At 44.1% G+C, this 22,606-nt stretch overlaps 1 protein-coding gene across 2 annotated transcripts in view; it reads right to left on the bottom strand.

Moving 5' to 3' along the window:
- The window catches only part of ATP2C2 (ATPase secretory pathway Ca2+ transporting 2), a 53,510-nt gene that overhangs the window by 2,199 nt on the left and 28,705 nt on the right, over positions 1-22,606 (bottom strand). For both annotated transcript variants that reach the window (XM_014579380.4, XM_014579381.4), the window contains exons 11-25: positions 21,429-21,495; positions 19,183-19,307; positions 16,424-16,521; positions 14,945-15,046; positions 13,866-13,955; positions 11,954-12,055; positions 10,844-11,000; positions 7,486-7,656; positions 5,148-5,245; positions 5,002-5,052; positions 4,256-4,422; positions 3,380-3,448; positions 3,173-3,289; positions 2,044-2,191; positions 221-316 (exon numbers count right to left, since the gene is read on the bottom strand). In XM_014579380.4, the coding sequence (XP_014434866.3) occupies positions 221-316; positions 2,044-2,191; positions 3,173-3,289; positions 3,380-3,448; positions 4,256-4,422; positions 5,002-5,052; positions 5,148-5,245; positions 7,486-7,656; positions 10,844-11,000; positions 11,954-12,055; positions 13,866-13,955; positions 14,945-15,046; positions 16,424-16,521; positions 19,183-19,307; positions 21,429-21,495 (1,658 nt within the window). The remainder of the gene's footprint in view (positions 1-220; positions 317-2,043; positions 2,192-3,172; positions 3,290-3,379; positions 3,449-4,255; positions 4,423-5,001; positions 5,053-5,147; positions 5,246-7,485; positions 7,657-10,843; positions 11,001-11,953; positions 12,056-13,865; positions 13,956-14,944; positions 15,047-16,423; positions 16,522-19,182; positions 19,308-21,428; positions 21,496-22,606) is intronic.

The raw sequence follows: 22,606 nt of genomic DNA, 5'->3' as shown, positions 1-22,606 counted from the left end.
GCTAACTCAGACAGGCATAACCTTGGTTAATCATAAACTGGTTAATCGTTACTGTTGTTCTAAAACGTACTTGGTTAATAGGATAACCTAAAGGTTTTTTTGGTTACAATGAAGAAAATGTGCCACTTCCTCCTCAGAATATTTAGATTACCACCAACAGGAAGCAAATATTTAAGCTGTTATTTAAAGATAACGTTGACATGGCCACTGCCCATCTCACCTGAGAACGACATGTCAGGGCATTGAAGAGGTCAAAGAATACAAAGCAAGTAAAAGTCATCGTTGTTGTCCTGGGAGTTGTGCCACTTCCAGGAATCTGGAAATACATGTACATTTCACGCTTAGTTTAAAACAAGTTGGGGCGGGGGCCTTATAAAAGCATGTTAACACAGCACTTTAGCCTAACAAATAGCCACTTTGCTTCAAAAGAAGTCACAGTCAACTTGAAATCTAATCCAATTTAAAAAGGAGAGAGAGAGAGAGAGAGAGAGAGAGAACAGTAGTGACAGGCACTGCCGCTAGCACTAATCTCAGATTTCAATGATGCCTAAATACCACTGAGGAATTGGACCCCCTTACTACCATTATTTATGTTTTACAATCAAATCTTCCAATATTTTAAAATCTTTGGTGAGTGATGAATTTAAGCCCTGTCGAGAATTCATCTGCAAATTATGTCTAATAAGCAATTATTGTTGATGAACTATACATACGGACAATGGCCATACTGGGTCAGACCAAAGGTCCATCTAGCCCAGTAGCCTGTCTGCTGACAGTGGCCAGCATCAGGTGCCCCAGAGGGAGTGGACCGAAGACAATGATCAAGCAAATTTGTCTCTTGCCATCCTTCTCCAGCCTCTGACAAACAGTGGCCAGGGACACCATGTCTATCCCCTGGCTAATAGCCTTTTATGGACCTAACCTCCATGAATTTATCTAGCTTCTCTTTAAACTCTGTTATAGTCCTAGCCTTCACAGCCTCCTCTGGCAAGGAGTTCCACAGGTTGACTACACGCTGTGTGAAGAAAAACTTTTTTATTAGTTTTAAACCTGCTACCCATTAACTTATTTGGTGTCCTCTAGTACTTCTATACACAGGGCTGGGGGGCAAAAAGGACAATTGCTGCAGGGCCTGGTGGTTCTAAAAGGCCCAGGGCTTCCATCCATTGCTGCTGCTACTGTGGAAGCCAAAGGGTGGAGCCCTGGGCCCTTTAGAATCTCTAGGGAACCTTGTGCCATGTGCTTCTGGCTCTGAAGGCCCAGTGGGGAGAGGGTATCCTGTGCCAGCCAGGAGGCGCTAGGGGCTGGCTACCGCAGCCCCGCCCCTTCCACTGAAGGCCCTACCGGACTCACAGAGCCACCCCCGGCCCCACACACACACTGTCCAGCAGCCCAGCTCCCCTGACTACACAGATAAAATGCACTCCAAAGCCAGCATCATCATAAAGGTCTCATATGGGGGACAAGTGCTGTAAATTAAGTTTCTTAGCAACTGTGATTAACCTAATAGTACTGACCCTGGACACGAGTTTATAGCCCGACACTTCCCTTTAAACAGGTTTATGATTCTTGTGTGGTTTATGGGGGATATTACCTAGGTACAAACACTCCCATGAAACAATCAAATGCGTCAATACCCTACATATTTGACTTTCTAAAGGGCACAATTGCAATGGTTTTCAAATAAAATAGATTACACGGTAGCTGAATTTCATGGCATAAAAAAGTCAGAAACCCAGCCTCTAAATGTAATCCTTGAAATAGCTAAATTGAAGTATTTGTAGTACCTAACCCGTACACAGTACTAAACCGCAATGAACTTTTAAAGGGAGGTCAAGCATTCTTATGCTTGCATTATCAAAGGGAAACTCAGATATTAAGAGGTGAAAAGACCGCAAAGCAAGCTGAGGTGGAGGCAGGTTTCATGACATGTCCCAAGACCCCTCCCCTGGACCTTCTACCTTCTGAGAAAATTGTCCATAAACTGTTCTGAATTGGGCTCCATGTCAGTGCAAACAAGATGGGACGAAACATTTCTCTCACCTCTTTCCAAAAGACAAAGAGGGTCCCACTGATGATAATTAGAGCAGACACAAAGATCTTCAGGATCAACGCTTTGCTGAGAATTGTATCCGTTATACTTCGAGGGGGCTGTTTGATGGCATCTTTGTCAACTGGTTCAACTCCCAAGCTGTCATCAGACAAAACGTGTTTAGCAGATACAGACCGGTTACATGTGTCCTAAAACTTCACTTCCATGCACCGGCACTAGACAGAGCCCAGCGAGCTGAAACCCTTTGCTTAGTCATGGGAGGAGCAAAGCACAAGCAATTTTAATGTTAGCTCCTCTATGGAGGCATTATACCTCAATTCTGTTTGGGATGGATGGGACAAACGTAGAGGTGTTTGGTAAGAAATTCCTGCTTGGTAGCCCAAAATGTGATGTAGGTAGCCAACCCGTAAAATGTCGTGCCGAACTAACAGAGAGGAGCTGACAATATCAACACAGCATTGCACAAGTAGATTCAGTCATAAGGCTGGGCATTAAGACCTTTTTTTCCCCAGCTATCAAATACCAGCTTTTTAAAAAACACATGTTTGTGGGTACTACGTTACTGGGCACAGGGATGGACTCCAGATAACCAAAACCCAGGCGGACCTGCATATGAGATAGTGGGTATACACAGAGTAGTAGGTCCACACCCAGTGTTAGGGTGGAAGAATTTGGAGATTCATAGAATCATAGAACTGGAAGAGATCATCAAGTCCAGTCCCCTCCCTCATGGCAGGACCAAGCACCATCTAGACCAACCCTGATAGATGTTTATCCAACCTGCTCTTAAATATCTCCAGTGATGGAGATTCCACAACGTCCCTAGGCAATTTATTCCAGTGTTTAACTACTACCTCACAGGTAGGATTTTTTTCCCTAATGTCCAACCTACACTTCCTTTGCTGCAATTTAAGCCCATTGCTGCTTGTCCGAGATCAAGGATAACAAATTTTCTCCCTCCTCTTTGTAACATTCCATCTCAAGACAGATCAAGGCAAGAAGCTCAACATGTGACCATGACAACTTTTGTTAACAGAGCCTTGTTGATGCCTTACAAGTCAATGGTGTTGCATCACTTTTCTCCAAACCTAATTTTAGCCCATTATGTGTTTTCATTACCTTTGAGCTGGAGGGCCATCCATTATGATGTTGATCCATAAGATCTGCATGGCGTTGAGTGGATTTGGTAAATTGAACACTGTTGACAGAGTAATTAGGCTCAATGCTGAAATGCTCCTGCAAAGCAGATGAAGGAGCGACACATTATTTCATGAAGCCCAGCCAAAAAACTGCCCATCAGTGGAGTTTAAGTAAGTAGGTACTTACGTGCTAAGCTGAAACCGGACAAAATTTTTTATATTGTAAAATATTCCTTTTCCCTCCTCTATTGCATTCCTGGAAGGGGGAGAGATTTAATAACGGTTAGGTTTTCATGATATTTCATGTCCTATCTAGTAATCACTTAGGCAACTTTAGGAAGCCTCTTGGTTTATACTCCCTCTGTCACTTTCATTTCAACGGAAGTCCAAATACTAGTTTTTGGAAAACCCTAAAACGACAGGTTTTTGAGTACATATGTTTGATTCCCCACTGGGGATTCTTGTACATTTCAAAGCAGGCAACCACATGCAGCCCGGAGTCAGCGGGACTTCCCGCTGGCCTCAGACTGTATGTGAAGTTCCACATTCTTCCTTTGAAATGTACAAGAGCCCCCCCTCCCACTTGTACATTTCAAAGGAGGAATGTGGAAGTGCCTATTGACTAGTCGAGTAGTCAAAATTCCATCAACTACTTGATTAACCACATTTTAACATCCCTAGTCAGAACTAGAAAGCCTGAGATGAGATATGTCCACTCTGTTTTGGTTCATGGGCATAAGTGTACATGAAGCATATTTATGTCTTACTGACCACTTAGCCTGTGCACTCTATTCTGAACCACAGGGCATTAAAAGCTACAGGAGCCCTTTCCATAAGCTTTCTAGGGGAGGGAGGCAGAATGGAGAGAGGTCTAATGGACATAGTCCTCCAGATGTGCCTTCAAAGAGACGATGGGCTAGACCTGCAGCAGGTGGAAATTAGCTCCACAGATTGCATGCAAATTTGTGCCAGCTGAGGCTCTGGCCGTTGGTATATTCTCAGTGCTAGTCCCTTAGAAGCGCACTGCATTCCATGTCAAGTAAGTAGCTGAAGTGCAACTTACATGATAGTTGAGAAGTCGTCCTCCACCAGTATCATGTTGGCAGCCTCCTTGCTGACGTCAGTGCCTGCTTGTCCCATTGCTATCCCAATATCGGCAGATTTTAGGGCCACTGCATCATTGACCCCATCCCCTGTCATTGCCACAATGGCACCAGCCCCTTGCAAAGCCTGTGGATATGGAGAAAGGAATACATTCAGGGATGGTCTCTTCACATGGCAATCAACTAGATCTTGCAGTGGTTGCAATGTTTGTCATTTATAGTCCATTGCACTTGGGGGGGTTGCACATCAGTGTTCCCCATAAGCTGTGCGCTTGTGTGGCTTCAGGAGAGGTTCAAATGCAAGTCAGTGGCTTGGCAGAGTGCCCACAGCGAGGCTTTATATCTAATGGTGGTGCACATTCACACCTTCCTCAGTGCACATAAAATTATTCCGCACATGAATGGGAAAGATTAGAGGGAACACTGGTGAACATCTCAGTTGAGAATATGGACAGCAAAAACAGACATGACTGAGATATTCTACTCAGGTCCTGGATTCCAGAAGTTCACGGCCCCCATTATTTCAACTGACATCAACAGGAGTGGTGGATACTTCCACTCTTGTAGATACTAAGTTGCCCACATAATCACAGGGCTATTGTATTGTTTCATCTTTCAAAGAGCCCCATCTTATCTGGCAGGAGATTCTCCAATGCCCTACATTGGGTTTCCATTTCAAATAATAGTGTTAGGAGTCAATCGGTACCTTTATGATTTTTAGCTTGTGCTTTGGACTTGTTCTGAAGAAGATAGAAACCTGGATGAGGAAGAGGAACAAAGGTGGGGGAAAGGGATCAGACCAATGGACTTTTCCAGAGCATTATTGTTTAGAAACGGTATAAACAGCATTACATTTTTTACTGTAGATGATAACTCAGACTCGGCCACATGGTCCAGCTCTTCCCCAGACATGGCTTTCAGTTGCCCATTGCTGAGTCCAATACTCTGTCCTGCACAGAAAACCCAACAGAAGAGCACCCCCATTATCACCAGGAGTGGTAATTATTTTCTGATTTGAAACAAAAGACCCCATTTAAAAGGGTTACCGAAAATAACTGGCTATGAGCTGAGGTCACCTATGAAGGGATGGGGCAAAAATTCTCTTTGTAGGGACTGGTCTCCACTCCACAGTGGTTCAACGCTGCAGCAAACGATCCAATGACCGTTTTTTTATCATGTCTGCTTAGACACAATAAATCAACCTTCGAGTGCTCTGCTGTCAACTCTGGTAGGATGAGAACAACAAGTAGAGTCTACAGAAGGGAATCAGCCACCAACCTTACTGCATGGAAACCACCACCGTAAGTAGGCCGAAGTACAGAGACTTAGGCTAAAGTTGTGCAACTTAGATTGATGGGGGCATAGTCTAGACCAAGCCTATGTCTCTATCACGTCAGATATGCACTTCTAACTCACTAGGAATTTTGCATGAGTGAAGAACTGGGTGTACTACTAAGGTGCATTTACACTGAGGGCGATTTAGTTTTGCTGGGGAATAACCTTACGGAGACCAAGAAACGTCACGTGTTTCCATTTGCAGAGGCTCTTCCTAATCGTTTTCTTTGGGTGAAATCACGGTACCGTTAAAACCTCTCTGCCATGGATCTCCCAATGGATTCATCTCCCAAACATATGGTAAGCAGTAAGGAAGCACACGTGGCTAAGGAGGAGATCAGTGGGGCAGATCTTTAGTGATTTCAGCTACAACAATGCCAATAAATCCCAGCTGAGGATATGTCCCTCTTGTTCCTGCCGGATGTGCAAACCCTGAATGTAACAACAGGCTATGCGAGATGTTTGCATGTGGTATGAAATGAGAGATTAATCCCAGCAATGACCTTTTTCCTCATTTGTTTAAGGTATCCGAAGTAACTTTCTATCATTTATTGTACCTCTAGAGTGAATTTTATAGTGCTGGAAATGGACCCAGACTGCTTCTGTAATTAGGTCCCTACATTTAACTAGATTTGTTTCAGTGGAGCAGCAAAAGGACAGGCACACATTAAGCAGCAGGGACATTTGTGTGGCTTGCCAGAAAAGGGGTGTTGTCCCTTTAAGATGGCCAAGGAGCTAGACATGAAGGTAGCTACTTTTGCCCACAGTATCCAAGCAGTAAAAATCTCATTTCACATGGGCCAGGCTGAGCGGTCCCCACCCTCCCCACCATGGACGAATTTGAAAAAACAGGTTTCATCTTGACCTTCTCGGGGCATGTCACTCGTTTCTCAAGGGACAGGAAAAGAATTTCTCCATCACTGCCAGATTGGCCAAGGGGAGGTGGGTTTCCCGGCTTTCCCCACAGCAAGTGGAGGGTTTAGTAGGGGGCAAAAGAAGGCAAGGGGGTTAGGCTATGATGTCATGATTTATTATGCAAGCTTGGGGTAGATCTTTAGTGCAGTGCTCTGAAGGGAATGGACACAAGGATCTGATCAAATGAATCGGGAGAGGATTTAAAGGAGGTATTCTTTAAAGGCGTGGGAACAATGGGGTTTCAGGGCTCCTGTGACTGGTATGGCAAATATCCACCCCATCCTACTTTGGGGCCCCCACTTTTACCCTTTGAGCAGGGCTGGTGATGTCTCAGCAGCAGGCTGACTAGAGACCAGGATGGGGGGGAGGAGAGAGCTCCTAACAGCCCCCAGAAATAGGTAAATGATAATAGGATTACTTGCACTGTACAGTTTTATCTGCCAGGTACCCCCAGGCATGTAGGGATGAAGCTGCAACCTAACTGAACCATACCCAATGTCTGCTGTCCTTCTGCCAGTATAGCCGGGACAAAGTACACTACAGGCTGAACCTCTTTAGTCCGGAACCCTTGGGACCTGACTGGTTCCGAACGAGAGAATTTTCTGGATTACAGGAGGTCAATATTGTCTAGCAGCATTACCAACACATCCAACTGCTTACTGAGCTCTTAGAAGACATTTAGGGGTACATTAGCACTAAACAGCACAGATCACTGAGTGCCAGGACTGGATGATGGATGTTTCTGGATGAGAGTGTTCTGGATTAGAGAGGTTCAACCTGTACTATACAATGTCACACCTGACATTCAAAGAATCTCCTTCAAGAAAGGAAAAGAAAGGTAAATGGGCTCAATTTATGTTAACAAGGCCAATAAAATACATACAATCTAGAATGGGTCTGACAGACAATGCACATTTGTGGGAAAAGAGCTCTTTGTTACCAATAGCCATGGCTGTTTCCAAGGCATCTCCCGTTATCATCTTCACTGACACACCAGATTCAAAAAGGACTTGAACGGCTTCTTTAACTCCAGCTCTTGGGGGGTCAATTATTCCAACCAGCCCTAAAAATGTTAGTCTGCCAAGTTCTGGACCGGAAGCCAGAGCAAGCACTGGAGAGAGAGATGGGCAAAGGACCAAGTTATTCCACAGAAGAATCCAGATTACATTTAGTTTGACATTTTCAAAGATTCTTAATGCGACTTCCACATTTTCAGCTGCAAATCTAGTAGTTAGGCCATGTCTAGACATAAATTTACAGGAGCTTAATTAGACTGGTTTAGTTTAATCAGTGCAGATTCTTGTATCTCAATTTGAAACTCAGATTCTTGGTGTCGGTTGAGTCGGTGTAACTTTATCAGGACTGGCAAGAGAATGTCTTTGCAGAGATTTGCACCAATTTCACTCAATCAGGATAAAATCATGTTTAAACTGGTGCAACTGTGCACACAGACCAGGCTTATTGACAGGAGCTAAAACAAAATTAAAGTAAGAGCATCCACCCAAAGGCTTGCATTATTTGAATGAAATCGTTTAAAACAGTTTAACCTTTAGTTAGACCCATGTGCCATTCCAGGTAGCCAACAGACAGATGCTGTAATTTGTGCCTAAAAATCTAAATGATAGATTTTACAAGTACAATTTGCAGGATATTGTCTTAGATGTGTGTATGGAAGTGTCTTAAATGACCCTTCTAACCCAGTGGAGGGCAACCGGTGGCCCATCATGAGTCTGTGTGTGGCCTGCAAGACATTTTGTTTGCCTACTGATATTACTAGTGACACACACGTGAAGTGAGGTGTGTGCTACTTGTGCACAGCACTGACTGTGAGAGCCATGTGCTCCCTCTGCAGCCAATCAAAGCGCTGCTACGGTTCAATCGGCACAACCTGCAAATTCTAGGCACACAAGCACAGTTAGCAAAACTGCCCTATTCCAGGAGACTGCCTTGGCTGCAACAATCTTGTGACTCAGAGAGATGGAGGAGGGTCCACTCTCTGGCCTAGATTGCCATCATTGTTCTAACCTATCACAAATGCCAGGGGATAATCACTTTTCTGAGGATTGTAATTACACATCTGTACAGTGAGATCATGGTGAGGTCCCTGGATTTTGGTTTTTTGGAACTTGTGAAATGTACAAATATTCAAATTAAACATATATTTATTTATATACAGAAAAGGCCCAAGGGCGGGATGGACTTGCTAACAGCCTTAAAATAAAAGGCTGCTATAAAGAGGATAGTGATTAGTTGTTCTCATGTCCACTGCAGGATAAGAAGTAATTGGCTTAGGGTACGTCTAAACTACATAGCTCCGTCGACGGAGCCATGTAGATTCGTGTACTCAAAAAAGGGAAATGAAGCAGCGATTTAAATAATCGCCATTTCAGTTACATCAAAATGGCTGCCGCACCGTGCCTATCAGTTGTTTGGTGGCACAGCGCGATAGTCTGGACACTCCACGGTCGACAAGGAAAGCCCTTGTTGACCGCCCCGGTAAACCTCATTCCATGAGGCATAATGGGGCAGTCGACAAGGGCTTCTCTTGTCGACCGCGGGGCGTCCAGACTACTGTGCTGTGCCATCAAACAGCTGACCAGCACGGCGCGGCAGCCATTTTGATGTAAATGAAGCGGCGATTATTTAAATCGCTGCTTCATTTCCCTATGTCTAGAAACCTCATCTATATGGCTTCGTCGACGGAGCCATGTAGTCTAGACATACCGTTAGTTTGTAGCAGGGAACATTGAGGCTGGCTATTAGAAAAGCTTTCTAACTAGAAGGATAAAGTTTTGGGATCAAGATCCAAGGGAGGTTGTCGAATTCTTGTCACTGGAGTTTTAAGAACAAGTTAGACATACACCTGGCAAGATGGTTGAGGTATACTTGGTTCTGCCTCACCACACAAGGAAGGACCAGATGACCTGGAGGGCTCTTCCACATTACTCTGATTCTGCACAGCACGTATATAAATATAGTACTTAAGCCAGGTCTATACTAGACCCAGCAGATCAGCTTAAGGTACACAACTCCAGCTACATAAATAACATAGCTGGAGTTGACATACCTTAAGCTGAGCTTGGTGCCATCTTTACAGACAGAGGCTGATGGGAGAAAATTCTCTGTTGGGTTTCCTTACTCCTCACAAGGAGTAGGAGTACCGGCACCCACTGGAGGTGCCCACAGCATTTGATTTAGCAAGTCCACACTAGATTTGCGTAATCGAATGCCAGAAGATGGATCTTCGGTGCAGCAAATGGCCTTAGCCTGTCTGAGAGACACTTGTTGATATGAAGTCATCATGTCTCAGATGATTGCAATTGTATGCAGAGGAAAATTGTTCACACTCTCCAGTGGTTGCGGACAGTGGTTTGCATTTCACTGATAGGAACCACCAAGAAATGAAGATTTGTATTACTAAGTGGGCAGCCAGCAAGCTCAGGACAAGGCTCTTGGAAACAGAAAGGAAATATAAAAATATCCAGTTTCTGTTACTCATATGAGTAATTGAGACAATATTTTCTAACAGTCCCCCCAAACACGCCTCAGTGTTAAATAGATGAAGTATTTGGGGAGGGATAGCTCAGTGGTTTGAGCATTGGCCTGCTAAACCCAGGGTTGTGAGTTCAATCCTTGTGGAGGCCATTTAGGGATTTGGGGCAAAAATTCATCAGGGGTGGTACTTGGTCCTGCTGTGAAGGCAGGGGACTGGAATCGATGACCTTTCAAGGTCCCTTCCAGTTCTAGGAGATAGGCAATCTCCTGTATTATTATTCTTGCCCTCATTGTACTCGTGAGATCTGAAGCAAGTAGGTGCTTGTGTCTTGAGGCAAGTCACAGAGTCACTACCAGCATGGGGCCTGGAAATCAGAAATTCCTGCCTCCCAATTTGTGCCAAATTTCCCTAGAACACCTCATCCTTCCTTGGGACAACTAGCATGAGTAAGGCTCACATGATGGAACATAAAAGAATTAACTATCCATGAACAATTTGCATCTGATACTTTTTTTCCCCCCCAATGACCCAACCCTAAATCCTCTCCTGGCCAGTACTTTTAGAGAGAGCAAAGACATTAGCAGATGACTGATTATTGCTAGGCAGAGAAGAATTCCAGCCAGTGAAAATGGGGGAAGAGTTCTCACTTGGAAGTATTTTGCTGCTTCTATAAATAGGATCATCATGCTCTTACAATTTGTGCATGAGGCAATAGAGAAGCAAAGAGTTATTATTTATTATTATTATTATTATATTGTAAAACATTCAGATAAGATAACCTGTAATCTTAATACCAACTGACCCCTCAGGCCTACCGATCCCATTCTTTTCTCTTCCTGGATGTAGACAGTTTTCTGTTGTGGTGTGAGAGGCAGTGGGATACCACCATTGTTGTACATGGTACAATATTGAATAACTTCTTCAAAAGCTCCCTTCATAAAATAAATATCTTCCTGCCCCTTTAAAATAAGGAGACAAGATACGTTATTAAAAATATTGACAATGATAAATCTGTTGCATCTGAGACATGCAAGTTCTGTTGGCTGTACTGTTATCTGTCCCATAAAACACATGGACACATACCAGCTATGCAGCATTTATGTAGTGCACACTTTGGTTATGACTGGACAGCAACATTATTTCAAAATAACTAGCGTTATTTCGAAATAATATAGTGTCCGTCTACACAGCTGGCAGTTATTTCAACATTATGTTGAAATACTGTCAAGCTGGAAGACTTCTTAGTCTGACTCCTGTAACCCTCATTTTATGAGGAGTAAGGGAAGTCGGAGGAAGAGTGCTCTATTTTGAAATAAGTGTTGTGTAGGCAGCACCACAACTCAAAATAAGCTATTTTGAAATAAGCTATGCAATTGACATAGCTCAATTTGTGTCACATATTTTGAGTTGAGCCCTGCTGTGGAGATGTGCCCTTTATGTACTGAATGTGAGTAGCCCCGGAAGTAAAAAGTGGGTTTTTTTTGTTTTGTTTTGTTTTTAAATAGAGAATGAATACAATTCAAACAATTAAAGGAGGTAGGAAATCAAAGGATGCAATTTCTCAGAGATGTCAATATCTTCCCATTGAAATTTTGATTCAAAACATTGACACTTTTAAATTTTATTTTATTTTTATTTGTTTTTACAGCTGTTTGCAAAACAGGATGAATTTTTGTATGAAATCTACACTGAAAATCACATCCTGCTTTTTTTAAAATGAGATCCAGAATGTCAAAACAAACATCATTGAAATGAAGGCTTTTGAAAATGCTGATGTAATTTATGAAAGCACTGTCTACTCATGTCTGAAATCCTTTGTTTGACTATTGCCTAAGAAACTTCACTTCATTTCTGTTGATATTCACACATCAGATGGGAAGCATGAATCCAGTATATAGAACAGTAGTCGTACCTGATTTTTTAACATGCATTTCACTGCCATCCACTTTTGCTCAGAGCTAAATGGAATTTCCTTCTTTCTTACATAAATATCTTTTATGTCACTTAATTCCATCTAAAACAAGGAAAAATAAAAATATTGTCATACTAAGCAATGTCAAAGCATCTTGATGTACAGTGAATTACCTATATTAAACAATAATCGCATGTCTTTATGCAGTGGTGTTTTACTGGACAGAGAAGCAAAGAGAAAGAGTAAAGCCTATAGTTTCAGAAGCTTTTGCTTATGTAGGATGCCTAATTTGAGATACCGTAAGCAGGGGAGCTGACAGCCATGCCAGGCCCGGGCAAGGGGGAGCTGGCTTTGTTCTCCTGGATGGGGTGAAGCGGAGGGCAGCCAGTCCTCAGCGCTGGCTGGACTGTGGCACGCTCCACTTCAACGCTGCCTGGAGCATTTGGCACAGTGTCCCCCTCTTTCCTGCTTTTCCAGGCAGCCCCAAGAACTGCCTGAAGTGCTCTGTGTGGCTCTCCAGGGGTGATTTAAAGGACTCCCGACCCCTTTGAATCACTGTATCCCAGAACACACACACACGCACACACACCCATTGGCAGCATGATGGTAAGCCTGTGTGGACGGGTGTCTAATAGATCTGCGCTAGAAATTACACTGGGGAAATTCTGTGGCTATACAGAAGGTCAGACTATACAATCACAGCGGTCCCTTCTGGCCTTGGAATTTACGAAATGCTTAATTGTCAAAAGTGCAAAGCAGCGATGATGCTCATTGTCTTCATTGGCAGTTGCAGATATTCAGCTCTGACTGTCAGGACCTCGGTGTCTTAATTTGGGCCCCCAGAAATTAACGGAAATTTATGAAAATGTAGGCCCATGTAGCTCTCTCAAGTTGGTGTGAAAGCTCGGAAGAGAAACCAAACTATCCGACTCCTGAGCTTGTGCTTTATTTACAAGACCAGAGTTCTGTTAATTTGTATCTATTCTACCTTAAAGAAAAAAAAAAGGGAAAACTGCAAACAAAGGGCTCACATTGCCTTGGCTCAGAAAAGAGCTGACCTCCAGAAAAGCTCTCTCAGCATGTTTCTCTAGGGAGCTGACAATTTGAAAAACAAGTCATTTGAAAATGTGTCCAAAATTGTGACACGGTCGTATTAAATACACTGAGTGTCATGTGGTCAAATAAGCCATGCTCTGCACTGAAGTGTTACATTCCAAAGGTTCCATTTTGGGATAGGTTTCCTGCCAGTCTGGTTTTGATCACTTTGTTAAAAACAACCAACCAAATCACACAGCGCTGGTATTTTCAAATCACAAAGGTAGCTTTCACACAGGGGAAAGTGAGCATAGGAGGAGCAATGCAGCACTAAATCAGGCCCATTATTTGTGGGGGGACTGGATTTTGCACTCTAGACAGGAGGGTCAATAGAACATTCAATCGAGTTCTTTGTTCTCCACTTTAGGGCACGCATACAAGGAAACCGTAGGATTTCTATCTGGCTGAGACCTGTTCATTTTTCTGCTCTTTTCTCAGTGGTGCCTGGAGAACAATGGAAAGGAGTCTGATTTCCACCCCCAAAGAAATCCACCATGCAGTGTAATTACACAAAGCAGCCAAGGCAAAACATTATTGCTATAGCATGGAAACACTCCGTGAAGGTGTTTGCCTATGGCAGCAGGTATAGATGCATGTGTATGTGAGCTGGGGTAGCGGGAACAGAGATTTTTGACCTGTTGTCAGTAACTGAACAGACTGACTTCAATTCCTAATGTTCAGTGAATTTGGCTTCAGTTTATTCTGTACCTTTTTCTCCCTCACACCCGCACCCTCCGAGTGTTTGCAAGGGAATATCATTTTACTACCTACACAGAACGTGGTCTTATCTTGAAAGAGTCCACAAAAGACACCCTACCTTCATTGCAAGAGCAATAAGGGCTCCCTCCGTTGGCTGACCCATCACAGTATTTTTTCTGATAATAGCATTATTAGCTACACAGCCAGCCTAGAAGGGATATATTTGCATACATTATTTTTATAGAAAACATTATCCATTCTATAGCTCCCTCTAATTAACTGGTAAAATATTGCAGTTATAATGGCTACATTTTGATAACTTTCTGGTCATGTCAAGTAGAGCTAAACTACAGAGGTGGGGTCCAGATTCAAGGTGGGTAAAATCCAGGATCTGAAATTGGCATCAAGACTGAATAAGAATCAAGTTCAATGGCATAGCCACAGCATTTATATTTCCAATCAAAATACCAACACTCTCACCAGATGAACTATTGCACTTTTTCATCATTTTGGAGGAGCTTTCAAACAAGTAGAGCCCAATCAAAACATTTTAAATATTTCCAATTAACAAAAAAAGTTGGATTATATTCTCATGAATCCCCTCTCCTCCTTCGATTCAGCTCTACAAATCAGACATGGGAAAACTAGTTCCTTCTCACTGTGGTTCTGGCATGCAATATAAATCTAACCCATCCCAAGATTGAAAGACAATTCAATCTGAGTTTCCTATTTGCATATGCATATATTTGATTTTCATGTACAATTGTGTGTACAAAATAAGGTGTAAAATTTGCACACGAATGTCTATGAAAATTGGACCTCCTGTACTTTTGGAAATTAACAAGAGATTCTACCTAACCAGTTGGCTGCATTTTGGAATTGCCACTACTTTATAAAAACAAAACCTACCAATGCTAGTTGCTCTTTAGGCTCAAGCATCACTACACACTCATCCAAAACTGTAAAGCATTTCAGCAAGCCAATGTCTCTGGCTTTTCCCTAGATATATTTCTGATGCTTGTAACCTGCTCTAAATCTTTCTCATGTCTGATATTGTAACTGCCCCAAACCCTTCTATAGGTCCTCTTGCTATAGCAAGGACGTGTTCCATTAGGGTCCATAAAAATCATATAAGGAGAGCATCATGAATAATGACAGAGTGAAAACGGAGCAGTTTGATTCATATTTTATACTCACCTCCACTAGCTTTCCTACGGAGACATTGGAAAATTCCTTAATAACTTCCTTTGATGGTAACAGACATACGCTTCCTTGCCCATTGTATCCAACACCGCTCACCTGGGAGAAAATAAATGTGGAAGGTGCACACACAAAATTTCCTAGTGTCTAGCTGAAATGTGTGACTCTCAATATTTTCTCCTTAGACAATATGTCATCCTTGGGGCCATTCATGATTTATTTTCAAGGCACACTGGGATTAGCATGCTTTGCTGGGAGCAATGTTTATAGCTAAGGTTGCTAATAATCAAAGCACAATTTTATTGAGGGATGATAAAACTCAGTGTGTCGTATTTCAGTCTTAATTTGAACATTGGTTTGGAAAGTTTGGGTACAGTTCAATCAATGGACCAAATCCTTACTTAGGTGCAGCTACATTGGATTTACCAGCTGGAATACAATATATTAACCCGTGCTCCTGTTCTATGATTATTGATTGCTGCAGATGTGATTCTCCACTATTTTATATGGTAGCCGTTTACACCCACTATGCACATGTGTAACTGATGACAACATGTAAGGCCATGGTGAATCAGGTCCTATGGCTATATGAAAAAGTGGCAGGGATCAAGTCAACCTATTAAAAATGTTTCTTCTAGAAATGCCAACAGCAATATCTGAATAAAGAGTCTAATATTTGTATTTATTAGGGATGTAAAATCCTGTTTAATTAGTTAAATGTTAAGCATAAGCAGTTAACTGATTAAACAGGGATGGGTGTGGAGGCCATTCCAGCCTGCTGGGATAGAGTGCACCCCCCCCCCCCCGCGCCCTACATGGCCAAGTTAGAGCGACCTCCGCACTGCAGCCAGTTGTTACTCCAGCCCAGCTGCTTCCAACCCTGCACTAAGCTACCAGCATGGGCAGGGAGCCAGCAGCCCTCCACTCCCTACTCCTTCTGCTCCCCCAATGGGAAGCTGCCGACTTCCTTCCCTCGCGGGCTGGGAGCCAACAGCCCTGAAGGGCTGGATTAGCCCCTCCGCCTGTGGCTGTCTGGCCATACGCAGGGTGGGGAGCGGGGTCTGGTCCCTAGTGATAGTTAATCATTACCCAGTAAACATCACCCATTAAGGGTTAACTGGTTATCTGTTCACATCCCTAGTATTTATGCTCATGATAGTGCTTGCAGCTGTGTGCGTAAAACCCTTGTGATTTCATTAAACACGCTCGCTACGCGTGAACGGTTTTGTGGCTACAGGCCTCATTCTGCATTCCTCCAGCACCCCACACTCCCATTCATGTCGACAGGAACTTCAGAGGCACAAAGGATATGCCTATTGTCTAATACAAGTTTACGTACATTTAGAACAGCTTACGCAGGAATTGACTGTGCAAGGAATTGAGACTGATGAATGTGCAGGACTAGGCCTATGCTGAATTAAATGTGAGCAACTGGGGGGTTGAACAACGAAGTGTGTGTAATTTCAGGGACAATACCTCTGCCTGGAATCCATCGGAGGTTACTAGCTGAGTTACTGTCATCTCATTGGCTGTCAAAGTCCCTGTCTTATCTGAACAGATGACATTGCAGCAACCTGAGGGGAGGAAAATGTATTTTTCAGAACTAATACAACATGCAAATGAGCAGCTCAATCAAGTGCCACATTACAGTGATAATAGGTTGCTTGCACATTACAAACATAAGCCATTACCGGGCAAAGACCTAGATTAGAGAAAGAACAAAATACAAAAAAGCTGGATGAATTTTCTAACCCCTCATTAGGGCTTAGAGAGAAAACCAGGTGCAAACATTTCTTTGTGCTTCTCTACTGGCTTGATCCCATAGGGTATGTCTACACTAGCTCGTTAATTCGAGCTAGGTAGGCAAATCAGGCAACCGGAGTTGCAAATGAAGCCCGGTATTTAAATATCCCAGGCTTTATTTGCATGTTCCTGTCCGGCTGCCACTTTTAAATCCCCCTTAGTTCGAACAAATTTCCCGCGGCTACACGCAGCAGTTTAAAGTTAATCCAAACTAAGTCCTCGTGGAATGAGGTGTAACAGTTAATCTGAACTAAGGACTTAGTTCAGATTAACTTTAAACTGCCACGTGTAGTCGCGGGCAGTTCATTCCAAGGGGAGGGGGGGAGGAGGGTGTTAAAAATGGCGGCCGGACGGGAACATGCAAATAAAGCCCGGGATATTTAAATCCCAGGCTTCATTTGCAACTGCGGTTGCCTGATTTGCCTACCTAGCTCGAATTAACGAGCTAGTGTAGACATACCCCTACTGTAGTACCCTGTATAGGATTTGGGTTTGGGCTCTATTAGGAGATAGCTTTGGGAAGGAAGGCTCCCTCACCTTTGACCCTCACATGTTGCACAGTTCTGAGACGGCATTCATTTCTGAGGAAGTGATCAATTTCTCTGAGCTGAGCACAAGAGTTCCTAAAGTGGATTAGAGTCTGGGAGAGGCAATTCCACATTCCCACTCTCCTTTGAAATGATAAAGCATCTCAATACAACAAGTATAAAAATTCTGGGCCCAATTAATTTACACAAAAGCTCCTCTGAACTGCACTGATGATGGATAGCAGATTCAGGGTAGGAGTGAATTAGACAGATGTGGCACAAGGAGGTTTTAGTGTGAACGAAAAATCAGGTTCGCTCACTTTAGTCATTTAAATGGACTGAATCATTTGCCCAGAAGGTGGCAAAATGGGCAGAGCTCAGATACAGTAAGGCTGTATAAGAATACAGAAAGAAGATAGAACATTGATCTGGGATTAAGCTAATTGCAATTTTGAAGGATTAGTGCAGAGCAAATCATTATCTGATTATTTTGAACATAATTCTTTGCTGATTTTTTTAAAAGGAAGTTGAATAAGCACAAACATACGCCTTAAGAAAGTTTTGTGGCCCTGTGTCATTAAAAGGTACAAGAATGTGGCTGTGTTTAATGCTTGGACATTATTACAAAGTTCCTAATTGCCTGAAAAAAACCCATTTAGAGCTGGTACTTTCAGAATTCCATCAGTTCTTTCTGGGAAGCTCTACGTGTCCTGGCATAAGAGTCAGTGCAGATAAGATGTAGATGAGGTGTTAAGACTTTCTGAATACAAGGGCCCTGATCCTAAAGGAAAGGAAGAAAGGAAAGGGAAAAAAGAATAGGATTGCTTTCAATATTAGGGAGATAAACACCAGAGAGAGAGAAAAACTAATTTAAGCTAACGACTTTGTTGGCAGAAGACCAAATGGGGCTAAACCCGTGATGAATAAATTCAGGTTGGAAATCGGAAGGTGTTTGACCATTAGAGGAGTGAGGTACTGGCACAGCCTTTCAGTGCTAGTAGAGGAGGTCTAAGTGGTTTGAAGATGGAGCTCAAAACATTGCTAAATGGGATTACGAGACAGGTTGCCTGTGACAGTCGGGGCCTGGGCTCAGAGGCCTAGGAGGTCCCTTCCAGGCCTGTGTTCCACGGTCCTCAGTCGATGGGAGTTACGTCTGTGTCAGCAATGCAGGACAAGGCTCCACCATAGCCATTTAAAGCTGCATGATGCTGCCTTGTGGTCCTAGACCCTTGTCGATAAATTCATTCTATCGTCAGAAGTCAAGTGTTGCTCAGTCTAGGACATCCTTGTTTCCTCTCGTGCACTGCCCCATACTAACCCATGGGGCCAGGATGCCAGGTCGTAGGAGACAGTGATTTTGGAGGTGCCATTGTGAAGAGGAGTATCAGTGAGGTGGAAGGACTTGATCTGGCCTATGCCATAGTACCTTGCTCTAGTACAGAGGCAGCTACTGCTGCCCAGCCAGGCACCGAAGAGGAGAAACACATGGACTAACTGAGTGGGAAGGAAGCAAAGAGGTAGGTATGGGAGCGTGAGCAAGACAAACCTTAGGAGTATGAAGAGCTAGTCCAAGCCAGGCAATTCCATGAAAAGAAAGGGTTACAGAGACACATGGCTGTAGCCTTTGATCTCAGCAGCATTTCTGGTGTGCCACTTTAGTGGCCGTTGGGTCTAAAGGGAGAAGAATGAAGAACGCAGTTGGAGGGTGAAGAGGAAGATAGAGCCAAATTCCAAGAACGTAGGTGATTGGGTTTCTCCAGCCTACAGTCTAATCAAAATATTTTAATATACCCATCCCCAGGGTTAGCTACGCCAGCCAGTAGCCAGTTCAATGTTAGATTTGTATAGCACGGACAGACAAACGTACTGCTTTGTTTCCTTGGATGCAACAATCATCAGCCTTACCCAGAGTTTCTACTATGGGCAGCTTCTTCACAATCACTCTTTTCTTGGCCATCCTTAGAACGCCCAGCACCAGTGTCACCGTGACCACAATGGGCAGCCCCTCTGGGATGGCGGCCACCGCCAGGCTGGGTAACAGGATAGGGAAAAAACGGGTTTCCGGTTACAATGCATCACACTACCAGGCCCTGCGCCAAGCTGATAGTCGGATATTGCAAATAAGCATTTCTAGAAGGCATGAGGTTTGAACATCCTCTTGGATGCCAAGGTCTAGGGTGGAAATCTCGAGACCATTGCCTATTAGCGACTCCAGTTTCCATAATGAAACAGAAATGTTTACAATAATCTCCGGCCAATCCTTTGCTGTTTGAATGCATCTGGAGAATGAGCACTACTTGGAATCTCAGAAGATCAAGAGTCAAACTGACTTCCTCTCATACGCCAGGTCTACACTAGGGGGCAAAGTCAAACTAAGACATGCAACTCCAGCTACTTGAATAGCGTATCTGGAGTCAACATATCTTAGTTCAATTTACTGCAGTGCCCTCACTGGGGGATGGGTGGAGGGGTTGATGGGCTGAAACTGTCCCATTGACTCCCCTTATTTCACACAACCCAGTGGAATACTAGAGTTGATGGGAGTGTGATCAGTGGTTGATTTAGCGGGTCCTTACTAGACCTGCTAAATCGACCCCTAGGAGATTGACTCTGCAGAGTCATTCTCCTGGTAAGTGTAGACAAGGCCTTAGATGCATCAAAGCTATTCTGAGAGTTAATCCTAGTTGGAGCAGCCTGTACTGCCAAAGGAACTTTTGGTGCCATAGTCAACCAGATTGGCATCTGTCATTGTGCAGAGTTATGCCAAAGAAACGACAAACCAACAGTCATTTATAACCCTCCATTATTCTGCCAGAAGGTATGAATGGGCCTAAGATAACTGCTGTTATAAGGCAATACATGTTTATATTAAGCACAAAACTTGAGACTTTGGGGGAAAAAGAAAATCACACACACACACACACACACACACACACACACACACACACACACTTGAGAGCAAGGACACCCAGGAAAGCCAATAAACTGGAGCTCAGGGCACTGCCTTGGAATGCAGTAGACCTAGATTCAGCCATGACTGGAACCAATTGGAGCTGTGTGTGTCTCAGCACCTTTGAAACTCCCAGGCAAGAACTGCTGACAAAACTCTTTTCTCCTTTTCTCCTAGTCCTTGCGAGAATGAAATTGAACTACTTCCGTTCCTTCCATTTTTATTTCCATGCAGTGCTAGTTAATGAATAATTTTAGAGCTATGGCAACACATAAGGACCCATTTTCCAAAAGTTACTCAAACAGACAGTTTATTGTGTTTGATTAAGAGGCTGTGCATATATTTCCATATGGCAAGTACAAATGTAACATTCCTGGCTTTATAAACAACTCAGGGAAAGGCTAATATTTGCAAATGTAACATTCCTTCTTAATTTATAGCATAGACATAAGACTAGAACAAAGGCCATAGGTCTGATCCAGTGTGGCCAATCTAGACCAGTAGCCGGTCTCTGACAGTGGCCAGTGCTGGATGTTTCTGAGGGAATGAACAAAAGACGGCAATTGTGAATGGTCCCTTATCACATTGGCCCATCCCACCTTCTGGCAGTTGGTGGCTTTGGGACAACCAGAACGTGGGGCTGTATCTCTGACCATCTTGGCTAAATAGCCCTGGATGGACCTGCTCTCCATGAAATTATCTCATGCATATGTGATGTACTGTCACACGTGTGAAGAAGTACTTTCTTAGGGTTGTTTTCACATTGTTGCATACAAAAATGTTGCAGGAATTTTTTGGGCAGGGGTACAGGTAGGGGAGGCTGTGCTGATGTGGATGCCTCTCAAAGCACTATTCTGTAGAAATACATTCATGGCAGAATTTGGACATTTGTGAAATAATATATCAAAATGCATTGTTCTGTTCCCCAAAATAAATAAATTAAACCTCAAGTCTTTTTCCCCCCCCTCCATTTGCCATTGAATGACTAGTAAGGCACAGATTCTACATCTACTGCAGTCAATGGTGAAGCGCCCATTGGCTTCAGAGATGCAGCCATAGATTAAGGGACTAACACAAGTATTCTGAGTTCTTGTGTTCGAGAGAACACACACCCTCCATTGAATCAAACAACCTCTGAAATGCTGAAACTCAGTGGGATGTGTTTCTCTGTAGCAACACAAGAATTATTTTCAATCCTCACCTCACTCCAATAGTGAACATACTGAGAAGATGCTTTCCTTGCAACCAGCCAATCAGCATTATTAAACCTGGGAGAAGGAGGGAAAGGCAATTGAAAAATGGAAGTTAAGGGTCGGTGTGGGATTTTAAGATCTATCCTCTCCAAGTGTCATAGTCTGGACCAGTGGTTCCCAAATTTTTCGGCAACGGGCCCTTTTTTTGATTTTTGAAAATCCCTCATGCCCCCTCCCCCCAACAGCAAAACTTGTAGAAAGAAAGAGAGAAAGAGAGAGAGGGAGAAAGAAAGAAAGAAAGAACCAACTGACCAGGGCAGCTTGATGGGGAAGGGGAGAGAGCTGGGGTTGCCTCACGCCCCCCCTGGAATTTCTTCATGCCCCCCAGTTTGGGAACCCATGGTCTGGACAGCCAAAGCCATCCCTGAGGAGGTGTAGGACCTGGGGGGCAACCCCTTTTCCCCTAGTGGCCTAGATGTGGGGCCCAAAGCCTAGATGTGGGGCACGCCACCTTTTCCCTAAGCCCCACCCCTGCTCTACCTCGGCACTGCCCCTTCCTGTCCCTGCTCTGCCCTCTTGCCTAAAGCCTCCTCCCCTGGGAGACATGACCCAGGAGATTACCGGGGGCCTGGCATGGGGCAACAGCAGGGGTTGGCCCTCCCCTCCCACGCTCACCATGTGGTAGCAGGAGCTGGAGTGACCCAGCAGCCTGCTCTGCCCCCTCCCAGTCTGCCATGCTCCCCTTCTCTGCAGCAGCGGAGGCGCTCTGCATAGTGCACGGGGAGAGGGCTGCCAGGTCACTCCAGCTCCCACTGCTGTGGTGATGGGGGAGTGACCCTTGCTGCTGCCCCCACGCCAGACCCCCAGGTAATCCCCCATGCTGCCCTGGGCCCTGTCCGTAGGACAGTTGCGGCAGCCACCATGGGGCCCGCCCAAAGCACGGGGCTTGGGGTAGCTGCCCTGAGGGATGGCTCTGGCCGACGCCCTGCATATGAAAGGGCCCTTTTGAAAAAGTTGCCTCGGGACCCCAGCAGTGCTGAACTAGAGGTGCTGAAGGTGCTGCCGCAACCTGTGGCTTGAAGTAGAAATATCAGACACCAAATATAGTTTCCATCATCAGCCCCCCCCCCCCCCACACACACACTATAAACATGGTTCCAGCCCTATGGGAGGAGCACAGGAATAC

The sequence above is a fragment of the Pelodiscus sinensis genome, chromosome 12 (genome assembly GCF_052426305.1).
Source record: "Pelodiscus sinensis isolate ZL-2025 chromosome 12, ASM5242630v1, whole genome shotgun sequence".
NCBI lineage: Eukaryota > Metazoa > Chordata > Testudines > Trionychidae > Pelodiscus > Pelodiscus sinensis.
This window is presented reverse-complemented; position numbering and strand designations above follow the sequence as displayed.